The 13893-nt window shown below is 37.2% G+C and overlaps 1 protein-coding gene across 6 annotated transcripts in view; it reads right to left on the bottom strand.

The window, feature by feature from the left end:
- Positions 1-13893, bottom strand: part of LOC107998228 (cell adhesion molecule Dscam2) — a 195930-nt gene that overhangs the window by 6406 nt on the left and 175631 nt on the right. For 3 of the 6 annotated variants that reach the window (XM_062072619.1, XM_062072620.1, XM_062072621.1), the window contains exons 6-25: positions 8754-8900; positions 8457-8597; positions 7907-8097; positions 6313-6553; positions 5629-5782; positions 5410-5561; positions 4598-4867; positions 3675-3820; positions 3097-3532; positions 2705-2998; positions 2305-2535; positions 2072-2227; positions 1913-1983; positions 1549-1792; positions 1305-1451; positions 1064-1225; positions 738-954; positions 562-650; positions 295-474; positions 33-221 (exon numbers count right to left, since the gene is read on the bottom strand). In XM_062072619.1, coding sequence (XP_061928603.1) covers positions 33-221; positions 295-474; positions 562-650; positions 738-954; positions 1064-1225; positions 1305-1451; positions 1549-1792; positions 1913-1983; positions 2072-2227; positions 2305-2535; positions 2705-2998; positions 3097-3532; positions 3675-3820; positions 4598-4867; positions 5410-5561; positions 5629-5782; positions 6313-6553; positions 7907-8097; positions 8457-8597; positions 8754-8900 — 3858 coding nt within the window. Of the gene's footprint in view, positions 1-32; positions 222-294; positions 651-737; positions 955-1063; positions 1226-1304; positions 1452-1548; positions 1793-1912; positions 1984-2071; positions 2228-2304; positions 2536-2704; positions 2999-3096; positions 3533-3674; positions 3821-4597; positions 4868-5409; positions 5562-5628; positions 5783-6312; positions 6554-7906; positions 8098-8456; positions 8598-8737; positions 8901-13893 lie in introns of those variants that run through there. The other 3 variants (XM_062072618.1, XM_062072617.1, XM_062072622.1) reach the window with 2 other exon arrangements.

Raw genomic sequence — 13893 nt, 5'->3', positions numbered from 1 at the left:
GCTTTTTTCAACATCTAATATTTCTAATGTACCTTGAATAGTGGCACCTCCATTATTGGGATGATTCCACCTAAATCTTATACTATTCGTTGTCGTATACTGTAATTCTAAAATTGGCGCTCTAGGAGGCATCACTACAACTAATATGTAAGTAATGGAATCGTCACCGAATAAATTGCTCGCTGAACATGTATAATTTCCTGCGACTGATTGTTCTAATCCTAAAATTTTTATTCTTCTTAATGTCATTATTTGTATATTCATTAACTCATTCAAAGTCTATATTAAACTAACCGCGAATATTGAGGTGACCATCTGCAGTCAATTCGTAATGCCTTCCAGTAGAGATCTGGCTATTTCGATACGTCCATATTGGACGAGGCGTAGGATTACCCACAACCAAACAGGATAATGTGATCGATGATTTAATCGCCCTTCTTAATAATTGCGAAAAAGATGCCACTCTAGCTGGAGCTTTATATAATAAGAATTTTATTAAATTAATAAATATAATCCATAGATTAAAAAAATGTAAGAAAATTATCCTATGAATAATCAAACCTCTAGTATTCGTAGTTTGAGTTACAATAGTAGTCGGTTCTCCTTCACCCAATCCTGTTGTTGCTGATACCCAAAACTCGTACAATTGACTAACATGTAATTTTATTTAAAATTTCTTTTTATTAGCTTTTAATAAATAAAACTTGTAATAAAATTTTTTAAAATCTTATAATTACCTTTCAACCAAACCTCGCAATTCCATAGTAAGAGTGTCAGTAGGAGATGATGGTGGTTCATGCATGGTGTGTGTGTTATGATTATTGGAACCTGCCTCTCTACTGTAAACCGTGTATTTAGAAACGTTCCCATTTGGTTGCAAGGGCGGTAACCACGAAACTAATATACTCTCTGCAGTTAATGCTAAAGCTTTAATACCGGCTGGAGGACCTGGGACTAAAGTAAACAATAAAATATATTAATTTAATTGCTCTTAATAACAATGTTTTTATCGACTTTGAAAATTTTATTCGATCAATGAAAATTAAAGAAAAAAGATTCTTACCATCCTCTTCTGTAGTACAAAAAATTGGAGGACTCAAAACTCCATCACCAGCACCCGTGTAAGCCAATACTCTTATAGAATAATTCGTATATTTATACAGCGTGTGTAGATACGTTTCTACACTGGAAGTTTTTTTTACTTCACGTACAGTTGATATGTCCACTGGAAATAATTTTTTCACGCAAACAGTATGCTACTTTGTTCTTTTTAAAGATAACTATCCAATACTTGAATTACATACTATTATCAGTAGGTACAGGTCTGTAGTACACTTTGTAACCCTGAATAATTCCACCATGTTGATGAGGTGGAGGAGCGCTCCAAGAAACTTTTACACTTTGCGAAGATAAAGGAACACATGTTACTTGTGTCGGTGGAGTTTCTGGCACTAATAATGAAGAAACGAAATATATAAAATTGATTTTATTAAATTATGATATTAATAGAAAAAGAAGCTTTCTTGCGAGAGTTTATGTTTATCGCACCTCCTTCCTGAGTAGTTCCAACAATGGGAACGCTAGCTGGACCGCTGGCTATGCTATTGAAAGCTCTGATCGATATATCATACTTGGTGAACTTTCTCAAGCCGGTGAGTTGCACCTTTGTAGTCGCCCATCCGTTCACAGTTAAACTTTTACTTTGATTCACACCTGATGTCGAAGATGAATGCTCTGACCATGTCACAATATAGCCCAATAGATCTCCGTTACAGGATTCTTTTGGAGGTGGCTGTGAATGGAATAAATCTTCCTTTTATAATTTGTTAATATTACATTGAATTTTTTAACATCTTTCCTTAAAAAAATTATTTATAAATTAATGAAACATTGAATATCGATTAAAATTTACCTGCCAGCTAACCATAAGTTCCCCAGGTCCTGCTGATTGTACTTTAATATTTTGGGGTGGTTCAGTAGGTGCTGTTAAATATAAAAAAAAAAGATAAAAGAAATAAAAAAATTGTTAGATGAAAGTAAATGTATTTAAAATATTTATGTGTTTTTGTACCTTCTTCTTGAGTTTTGGCGACCACAGGATCAGTGGGTACACTCACGTCTATCGAATTTATGGCAAATATACGAAATGTGTAAGTTACTGCTGGATGAAGTCCACCTACTAAAGCTACTTCCTGATCGTCGCTGGTAGTTTCAAAAGGAGATAAACCTAGAAACAACGAATCGAATCGAATAAAAAAAAGATGGAAATTATATATTTTTTTTCGTGATTGCAAATACAATTACCATTTTGTGTTGGATGTATGGTGTTCCCATTATTCGAATGTCCAGGCGTGTAAGTAACGTTGTGCGTTTTTGCGGGATTCCAGTCATCCGCCAAACCGTGATTCAGAGATCGATATTGAATAACGTAATTCCGTATTGGACTATTTCCATCGAAAGCCCTTCTCCACAATAATCGTATCGATCGTGACCCGATTTCTATAACTTCTAGTGAAGCTGGTGGATCCGGCCTCTCTGAACACACGGAATCATAATTATTAATGATTACAGAAGACAAATTATAAAACAGGTTCAAATCAAAGGCAATAAAACGAGAAATTTATTGATATCATAAACAAACGGTTATACGATATATTTGACAAGAAGAAAAGAATATAATCGTATCAAATATTAAATTTTGTACCTTGGACAGCAAGATAAATCAAATGTTCGCTTCTACCATAGGCGTTATCCGCTGTGCATCTGTAAACGCCAGAATCTTGACGATCACTGCTTCCTATGGATAATTGGGACTTGAGTCCGTTATCCGTTTTTATCTGACTAATGCTCAGCCTGTGATTGTTCGTGTCTAAACGATCACTGTTGTGCATCCATTGCACTTCAATAGGGTTATCACCGATTACTGTACAATCCAAGGTCACGGATTCGCCACGACGAATAGTGACGTTCTTGCTCTGAAACTCGAATCTTGCCGGTTCTGTAAAGAGAAAAGAAAAGAAAAAAAATATATATATATATACAATAAATATTTTTAATAACAAAAAAAGAAAGATAAAAATCTGACAAATAACTTACCATGAACAGATACGTAGATCACTTTGCTCAGACCAGATCCAATGCCGTTATTCGCTCGACAAAGATAATGCCCTTCATCTTGGGGCCCAGCTGAAGCTGTCCACAGAGATCCATTTGGAAGAATGGTTAATCTTCCATCGGTGCCATCGATTAAAGGCTGATAATCGTTCGAGGTTCTTTCCCTGGCACGCAACCACGTGACACGCGGCGGAGGAAATCCTTTCGCCTCGCAGTGGACGTTCAATGGATTTCCCAGGAGGGTAGCCACGTCTTGCGGCTCGAAGATCCATTGTGGAGGCACTTTCACCAAAAGTTCGGCCGTGTGATTCACTTTAGCCGCGCTGTTGGTCGCCACGCAAGTGTACTTGCCACTGTGTCGGGAGGAGAGTTCCTTGAAGACGAGCAGGCTGAAGAATTCGGCCACCCTCTCTTCGATCTGCAATGCGAACAATTGCTAGGGGAGTTGGTGGTTAATTTAGTGACGTGATGCTTTTCTTTTAATTTTTTTTTTATCTAATATTTTGTTATATTTATAAGAATTTGGATAACAATGAAATTTCCTAGAGATGATGACGTACACGTAAAGAGGAAGGTAACGGCTCGCCATCCTTCAGCCAGGAGAAATAGATTGGGAGATCACCGGAAGTGACGGTGCAGGTGACTTGAGCACGACTGCCTTCTTGGAGGTTTGAAGGGAAGTTGAAGGGGCTCATAACCGGTGGACCTGAAATAAGCGAAATTCTTCGTTCAGTATGCTCCTTTTCTTTACTTTTGTTCAAAAATTATTTATTGTTGGCAAGGAAAAATATAGAGGTACAAATATTAATTTAATTTTTATTTATTTTGGTACAGTTATTTTTACTTCAGATATAAAGAAGCAAATAATTATTGCGGGCAACTTTTATTAGTTTCCGCCCACGTGTATATAGCTTTAGCTTTTCTCCTCTAAACGCGATAAATGAGAAAAAGTTGGGAGAAGTAACGCTAGAGGAATTCTTTCGGACGTGCAATTTACTTCTTTCCCCTAGTCTCGTGACTTCTTCGCGGGCGTAGCCGACCCAACTGTAAAGAAACGAGAAACAAAAACTCGTTTCTCGTTAAAACGAATGTATATATGTGGCGCAATAGCAGCTACAATTCTAATCTTTACGGAGAATACAATCTTATAAGATAAACAATTAACACAAATACTATTGTATTTCGTAACATTCGTTACACGTTAAAATATAATATTCCTTTGTATTATACGTAATATAATATAATTTTAACATCCAAATATCTATCTCTTCAAATAGCTTAATCGAAGGCTCTCCGATGTTAAAATAAAACATTTTATTAACTTCTCCAAAATTAATATATACAGTCTTCCGAATACTTTATTAAATTAAATATTCCAATATGTTTTATCATTAAATTTTAAAGATTGAAAAATATGATTCAATCTTTTTAGAAACTCGTCAAACACAAAAGAACGATTGCATTTTTATCCACAAATACTCACTGCTGACAGTCAACCGGATGTCTCTGCTCGCCGTTTCACCGGATCTCGCGCGAACCATACAAGTATAAGTGCCGGCGTCGTTTGGATCCACATTGGCGATGGTAAGATGGCCCTCACTGTCAACTCGGTGTCTTATGTCGAGAGGAAGCGCGACTCCTCCACGAGACCACTCGACTGACGTGATAGGATAGCCGGAATAAGGACAAGCTATGGTGGTATCGACACCGGCTATCGCACGAACTGGTCCTATCGATCGGATGTATGGCGGGCCTGAAATTATTAATCGACATCAAGTGCCCCTTCCGATACATTCCACCTGCCCACCTATTATGATTCGTATAATTAGCGATTGATATCGTTCGTGGTTTGAGCATAAATTAAAATAATTATTATTAAAAAAAGAATTATTTATTAAAAACTTATTATTTATTAAAATACGAGAATAATCGGATAAATTTCTGCGAATGAAAATTAATATTAACCTTGTTCTAATGTTAATAAAAAAAGATAATAGAGTTTGCATGCTCAATACTTCAAACAACCTAAAAATAACATTAAAATTGTTACATGTTGCATATTCATTGTTAAGGATAAACTATTCACAAATTGCACATAATTTATTTCTCATTAATTATTCATTTAATTAACGAATAATTCACCTTATCGATCTAAACGTCTCTCGACGATTAATATCAAGCTCGTGTAAAATAATTAAACTGCTTTATTAAAAGTGTAACGCAACTATATCCACCTATTTGAATTATAATCCACATTACGCGGTACAACGTAATCAAGATTGCGATTCGAATTACCATAAATGTTCAATCTAGCTTTGTGCTCAACCGTTGCCAGGGTATTGGCAGCGACACAAGCGTAGAGGCCGCCATCTTCAGCCCCAGCCGACGATATGTTCAAATGACTGATCACGTCTCCGGACTGATCGACGTACTGTCCTATCGCGTACCTGTACATCGGGCATTGTGCGTCGGTTAAGAAGTGGAATATTGATCGATGGTGATCCAGATACGAACCTATGCCCGGAGGCGATCTCGCTCAGAGGCTCTCCGTCCAGGAGCCAAGTAAACGACGGAGGAGGGGATCCGGTCGCCGAACATCTCAAGGATACTGGAGGACCTGGTCGCAATGCTTGCTCGATGAACGTGTATTGTAACTCTGGTACCGTGTCTGTAGATCCAAAATTGAGTATCGATTTGTGTGAGCATTTTATCGATAAGAAAATGTTATTTTTGATGATTTAAAATTATACCGCTGGATGTTAAGAAACATTTTCTACCGAGATTCTACTTTTTAACTCTTTTCATCACGAAGTTTTAGTTTTAATATAATAAATCGAAATGATTGTATTAATTGTTTACTCGTTGCCAATAAAGAGAATTATTCAGAGACGTTTGCGGCTATTAAATCACTTGGGAACGAAAGGGAAACATGTATTAATTAACGTTGGAATCGATAAATTTTGCTGCGGAGGTAGGATAAATGTAATAATTATCCCCCTAGTTGAATTCCCATTCGCTTATCGTTCGATAAATGATAATTTATTTTCATCGTAAAACTTCTTTACAAGCATAAATCTAGCCGGATCGTTCGAATTCTTTCGTTGATCTATCATTACCAATCTACTTAATCTACAGAAACAACTTTCTCAAAGGGATGAATCGAATTATCGGAATTGTAGATACATTATCGTACTCTACCTCCAAGTTTCAATTCCGCGGTGGCCTGTGCGTTCTCCTTGTCGCTCCTGACCAGACACTGATACATCCCCTTGTCCTTTCGGCCGACCGAGCCTATCACGAGCACCAGAGGAGCCAGCAATCTGATCCTCGTGTCCTGCGCGGTCAATACGGGCACACCGTCGTGCAACCACTCGACGCTCTCGACCGGATAACCCTCGACCGTGCAATTCATAGTGGCCGACTCTCCGGAATTGATGATCTGTAAATACCGGGAAACGGTTAACGATTCGTGCTCGAAAGTTAATGCCCGTGCCACGCAGCCCAAGCGATCATCTCCCTTTGACGCGACACGATTCTCCATCCGCTTCGATGATGATCGTTCAACTCATGGTTACGCCATTTTTCCTTCTTTTTTTTTTTTAGTTCGTTTCAAATTCAATCGATACCGGCGGCACAGATGGATCCTCCGCTCTCAAGTTTTAATCTTTGAAAGGAAAATGTGGAGAAGTTGTTTATTGGAAATTTAACGGAAAGGGAGTTTTCTTTTTTTAGAAAGTTAGAAAGAGATTATTCGATTATTTTGAGCTTAAGTTGGTTAAACCGCTTTCTAGAAATATTCTGCTAATATTCCGTTATGATATCGTCTTATTGTGTTAGAATATAACGAGATAAGGGGTAAATATAGTTTATAAGGAGTTTAAAGGTGGTAGTATAGGTCAATCGTTGGAGCAGGAAGTAGAATAAGAATGTTATTGGTTGGATTATATTAAATTCAAAATTTATAATTAATAGAACGTTTTCAATCCTTTTAAACAATGCACTCTAATATTTAATGTATCATCTATCAGATTGCCTTTTATATTTAACTATTTTTTAAATTACATCTGATAATTAATTGATTTAATTAATTGATACGGTTAACACACTTGCTAGAAGATTGTCGAATGATAGAAACTGAGCGAGCAAGCCCATATTTTGGCCATCGAGATACAAACACCTGTGTATCTTTGAGTGGAAAGGAGAATATGCGATCTGATATCTTGCTAGGATCAAACCGTTTGATCGTTATGATAATTCCAGGATCCTGTGCAGTGGCCGTAAAAGTTAATAGTACGGCTACGATATCATACTTGCCATTTATGATAAGTACTTCACTATTGCGGAGCACGGGGGTCTATTGTAATTGGATTTTATGGCTCAGAAATGACTACGATTGAATTTTCTAGCTCCCAGGGATTTTGCATAATCGATGGCTTGGCGAATGTCAAGCTTTATAATTTGCGAAGATCGTAGAAATTATCGTAATTGTTATCTTACATTTGTTTCTCTTTTTAATCACAAATATAATATCAATAAAAATATATAAAATAATAAGTATATATAGATTTACATGAATATAAAAAAATCAGAACATAAGAATTGTATGGAATTAAATATGGAATGGAAAATATAGATAATATCATAATATCAATAAAAATATATAAAATAATAAGTATATATAGATTTACATGAATATAAAAAAATCAGAACATAAGAATTGTATGGAATTAAATATGGAATGGAAAATATAGAAGAATAGACGAATACGAGATGTAGAATATCCAAACTCTACCTGAACACGAGGTTGTATACGCGCGTTAAGTTTTGACGTGACCGACAGGTGTGTTTCCGCTCGTTGCTCGCCGACCTGATTGCTGGCTCGACAAATGTACCTTCCTGCGTCCTGAGCATCCACGCGGCGAATTTGCATCAAATCACCCCACAGCTGAATTCGGCCAAATGACTCCACCGGTATCGAATGGCCTTCAACAACGAAATACCCGTTACTTTATGCCCGACACTCCTCTTGCTAACGCGGGTATCGCGTGTTACCGCATTTTCGTCATTTTCACGCGCGTTTAAAGATAACCGATTCAAAGGAAATGAGATTATTAACGCGAATATTCACTGACACAGGTCAAATTTAACGCTATGATGCATAGAGATTCGTAAATAAGGTATAAAAATATTTATACGGGAGAATCGACGAATAAAATCGTTCGATCGTAACTCGATCGTACATTTGTTAAAATGAATAATTACGAAAGCGATAATCGCGTTGAATTATATAGCGCTACGGTACATTTAGATTACTCGGTAAACAATCCCCTAATTAAACCAACCGTTAACATCGCGATACCAAGCAAATTGCGGGGCTGGGTTCCCCTGGGCTGAGCAAGTTAGATGAACGTCCGACCCGCTTTCCGCTGAGATGGCGATCTGAGATCTCTGCATCAATCGTGGCGGCATAGTTCCTGTTGGCTCTAAAAATATCGAATAGATTTTAATAAATATCACGAGACTCGAATTCACACTTTTTTTAAATTTATCTTTCTTTTTTTTTTCTTTTTCGAAGTTTTTTTGATCGAATTGTAATATTTTTATTACAAGGAGAAAGTGTTACTTCTTTAGTAACGTGCCTGTGACCGTTAACGTGGCAGGCTCGCTCCTCCTCCTTTCACCGGTCAACGCGTGAAAAGTTAAGCACGAGTAGGTGGCTCTGCCGTCGTCGGGTCTGGCGGCTCTGATGTGCAGATCCCCCTGAGACGTGACCACGAATCTTCCACCTGCGATAAAATTAAATTTTCAACGAGAAAGAAAACTTTTGATTCATTCGAATGCATATCAAGAGCTTAGATTTGCTATTAATTTTAATTCGTCCTGATCGAACTTTACCACCTCCTCGTTCCAGATACTTTGACCGAGTATAAATATTTTAATTACGCGCAACGCGCCGTGATTTATGGCATTTATGAAGCGTTTATGAACCACCGTCGTCACCGATATCGCAATTTTTACCGCGTATTAATTTCTTTCATTCATAAGTTCGGCCGGATAAATATTTTAATTACAATCCCACCGTGATTTATGGCATTTACGAACGAGGCTGGTGAATAACATCGTCAAAATAACGCAATACGTCGCCAGATGACGTTAATCTCCAGTATTGACGAAGGGCTGGCTGCGCTCACGCCACGTTTCAAATAATCCCTTTGAAATAGCTTTACAAGCTGTACAACCCGATATACGTTGCACATCGTATCATTTAATTCGTTGTTCGATTTCACGCGTTTTTGCCCGTGCGAAATATCATTTTTCAGCCTTCTCGTTCTCGTTTTCCCCAGCTTTTTATTTAACTTGCATGCAATGACCGCGCGCGTGCACCAGAAATACATCATATATTACGTTGTACATTAAAAACGATGGGAAACAGAATATCCTTTCGTCTCACGAAATTATTTACCGAGCGTGTATGATATATACACGCGACGAAATAGAAGAAATGGAGGTACTTCAGATTTTAACACTTCATATTTTAATAATTTACAATAGAAATTATTTTTTTCATCTTTAATTTATCGTAAAATTAAAATTAGCTGCATTTCTTCCGACCTTGAAGTTAATTTATGAATGGAATTTATCCTTTGATTTAATTTTTAAAATATTGCGAATATCAAGAGAATATAAATTCTAATGTTAGTAACGTTGTATTTTAATGAAATTGACTCTGATGATTGAAAAATTCTTTAAAAATTGGAATTTTATCGAATTCAGAACGGCGCATACTTACATCAACGTATATTAAGCGTGTGTTAATGAAATAAAAAATGTTGTACAAATGATTCATTTGGAACGAAATTCAACTTGAAATTTTGATTCTCGTTAATGCCCGTTGTGAATTTTTGATGAGCAATAAATTGTACACGGGATCGCGGAACGCTTTCGACGATTTATTAGTTAGCAGATATGAATATGAAATAATTTTATAATGAAGCAGTAAATGATAAATTACTCTTTGAAATATACGATATCAACAATTATTTGACAGTTGCATGATCTTGGTAATATATATATATATATCGTGTTATTCTAACGTAGCAATATCAATTACTAACGATACTAGATTTCAATTACAAATTGTCAAATTAAATTAATTATTTCACCTCGATATATACCTTGGATACAATTAATTTCCTCCACAACTTGACGGTGAATCTTTCTACGTTTATTTTATTTCATCTTCCTTAAATAATAATAAAAATATTAATCGCAAATTAAATTAATTTTACATCTTCGACATAGCATGGAAATATCGATCGGGATACGGATTTCTGTTCGAGCACGAGCGCCTCCGGTGGAAAGCGGCTTTAGACTTAACCGGAAGCAGTCGGCTCGATCGAAAACAAAAGCTGGTTTATACGCGGATTTCACGGAGCCGGGGAAATAACGCGATACCTTCGATATTTTCGTCTCGATTCCAAATCCGCGCGAGAGGTTATGCAAAATCCTCGGCATCTGTCGATGAAAATCCGGGCGCACGTCAAGCGTGAAATTTTCAATTTAGTTGGAACGGTCGATTCGCTGGACCTTCCTTCCGTTTCTTTTCAAGATATCCCCTTCAACAAGATTCCGGCTAAGCTGCGTCACCGCCGTTATAAACAGCCGGCCATTCTGAGCGCTCTTGATTCCAAAGTAAAATTACTTCTCACAAACGATCATTATTGTTTTCCCATTTCGGTGGAGCTCCAATTTTTTTTTGACAGATTTGATACGATAATTTTTAAATTGTAAGATATAATCAAACGTGAAATACAGTATTCTAAAGTTGGTCGTCGATCATTAAACTAGATCCATAAGCGCCGTTTATTAGAGAAGTAGTAGTATAGGTCAAGCATTAGTTACTCGCAGTGATGACGAGTTATGATGACAAAAAGAAAACATGTTCGATCAGACAAATAATAGAAACAAAAAGCAATGAGAATCGCTCGAAGATTATCAAAAATATCCGAATTAAAATAGAATTGTTAATATACACGATCTTGTATCTGAAAATTTACCGGTTTATCCGTTAAAGAGAAATGGATGGCAAATCGGAGGAGAATCGTCCAACGTTAATCCTCTTTTCTCTCCGCGAAAGGACGAGGAGGGGACAAAAGTGCTGAGTGGATCGTGTGTCCCCGGTGTTTCACCGGTGTCTGGGGCAAAACGATGTGACAGCATGGAGAGGGAGGGGTTGGCTCGGGGGTATTGGCCTCCTTCGAGAAAATGAAAATGCGCCCACCAGACGCGGGCAAGTCTGTCGACAAAGCTGGTCGACAGACGTTTGACGGCGAGCAGCCGCCGGTGTGACTCGAAGAAAAACTTCAAAAAGAATCGATAGACCCTTCCCCCCTTCGTTCCCCACTTCCTGCGAGCCTCGAAGACGTGTCAGACCTTCTGATACTGGGGATAATGGAAAGCCTTCGTCGAAATGAAAGCGTTTTTTTTTCGAGTTCGTTTGCTCGAATATACGATACTAAGCCTTCTCACGCCGTTTTCCTCAAGAGATGGATAACTTGGACTTTGCCTAGCTTTGTAAGTTTTATACGTTTGACTTATTGCTTTTTCTTGCGGAAAAATGGAATAATATATATATATATTTTCTTTTTCAATTCTTTCAACGCTGCGCCAAAAATCGAGGAGATGGATATTAACCTTTTTCGCTCGAGAGACGAGTCTCAGCCGTCTCAGGCGTACAAATTGGACAAAATTATGTTTTTCTTATTTTTGAACTTATACGAAGATTTAATTTTTAGAAAACAGAAATATTATACACATGTACATAACATGTAAAAAGTATAACTTGCCGTGGTATTTCGAGTGATTCGTACTAGATTTCATTATCTCCAATTAACAACGCTATTAATTTACAAATAGATTCTTTTCTTTGCATTAAGAAATGAATATAAAATCATTTTGCTCGTAAGACACTTGGTCGCACATGCGCAAAAATTCATCGAATAATTGCAAAAGCGCCTTATAAATCTTATCTTATAAATTGGAATAGGATCAAGTCTCCTTTTGAATTTTCGGAAATTCAGCGCGCCTTGAACGAGGTGGAACGAGAAAGAAAAAAAAAAGGAAGGACAGCCCGATAAAGTTGGAATCGACGTAACCATGGGTCCATTTCCTCCGATATCCTCCGTATCCAGGCCGATGCCTCGTCACACGGACGATGTACATGCGACGTACCAACGAATGTAGCCGTGCTTCCGGCTCGTATTACGGGCCTCGAGCTCCGGGTTACGAGCTATTTATCTCCGTATTTTTATTCCGTCGGGGAAAGGCGATATTAAATTGCTTTTTTCGCGGCCGTTTCGCCCCCACCCCCTGAAGAAGCTTGCCCCTCGTCGTGACTGACTGGCAAGCAACCTTATTTTCCTATTTCTTTCGCCTAAATATATACATATGTATATTGCACCTGTGGTTGTAGTTGTTAAGAAAAATTACGTAGGAATAGAGAAATACCTATACTTTTGGGAAATAAGGATTCGTTGGATTTCTGGGTGATAAATATAGGTGGGATTTGGTTTTGGAAGATGATGGTACTTATTAAAGTATTTATTAAGAAAAATTACGTAGGAATAGAGAAATATTTATATTTTTGGGAAATAAGGATTCGTTGGATTTCTTGTTCGTTCGAGGGTGATAAATATTATAATAAGGATTTGGAAGGTTTTGGAAGATGCTACTTATCAAAGTATATATTAAAATATCGTGGCTGTATTTGTTAGGAAAAATTACGTAGGAATAGAGAAATACCTATACTTTTGAGAAATAAGGATTCGTTGGATTTCTGGGTGATAAATATAGGTGGGATTTGGTTTTGGAAGATGATGGTACTTATTAAAATATTTATTAAAATATCGTATCTGTGGCTATATTTGTTAAGAAAAATTACGCAGGAATAGAGAAATACTATACTTTTGGGAAATAAGGATTCGTTGGATAAATATAGGTGGGATTTGATTTTGAAAGATGATGGTATTAAAATAGTCGAAACATATTTATTCGTAGCTATTATATTATTTCTTGAAGGATAAATTATTGAAGTAAGTTATGGAAACTGCTTTATTCGTAACTTATTAAATTTTGCCCATCCTTTTGCATCGTTCAATTCGCCGATTCCTACGAATTTATTTATACAGAAATAATTTCACACGCGTCTCGCAATTTCCTAAGTTAAATCCAATCGTCTCTCTCTCCTTTCCAATCTCCTCGTATCGTGTTCTTGGAGATCGCTCGAGATCGATATCTCAAACTAAACACACCCGCTCGATTCTCAATTCATCCATTAATAGTCCACTCCAATAATAATCGCGAGATACTCGAAACGTATATTAAATTAATAATAATCTCGAACGATTATCGAGAATCGCATAAACGTGTACAACACGTTATCAAAAATTTCCACGTTCCAAAAAGCTTCTCCTTTTTGGAAAAAGGAAAAGAGAAAAATCTTCGAGGAACTCGAATTTCGTCGAACGAAACTTCTACGCTGGCATAATTACGGCGCGAAAACAGGGCACGGAGGATCGCGCGCGCCACTCTTTCTTCTTTCTGCTTCCGGCTCAACAGGAAGCAATTTTCGTATACATAACAGAGGGTGTCGTTTACGTAAAAGCTTTGAGAGTTACTTTGTAAAATCTTCGAATGCCCGACGGACGCACGTTCGCGACAGATTCTCCAGGCACGTATTTCAATCGAGCGCTCGCTCGGCTGTGAAAGTATCCATTCCCC

The sequence above is a fragment of the Apis cerana genome, linkage group LG3, assembly GCF_029169275.1.
Source record: "Apis cerana isolate GH-2021 linkage group LG3, AcerK_1.0, whole genome shotgun sequence".
Taxonomy (NCBI): Eukaryota; Metazoa; Arthropoda; class Insecta; order Hymenoptera; family Apidae; genus Apis; species Apis cerana.
Note: the sequence above shows the minus strand (reverse complement) of the source record. Positions and strands in the feature narration are given on the sequence as shown.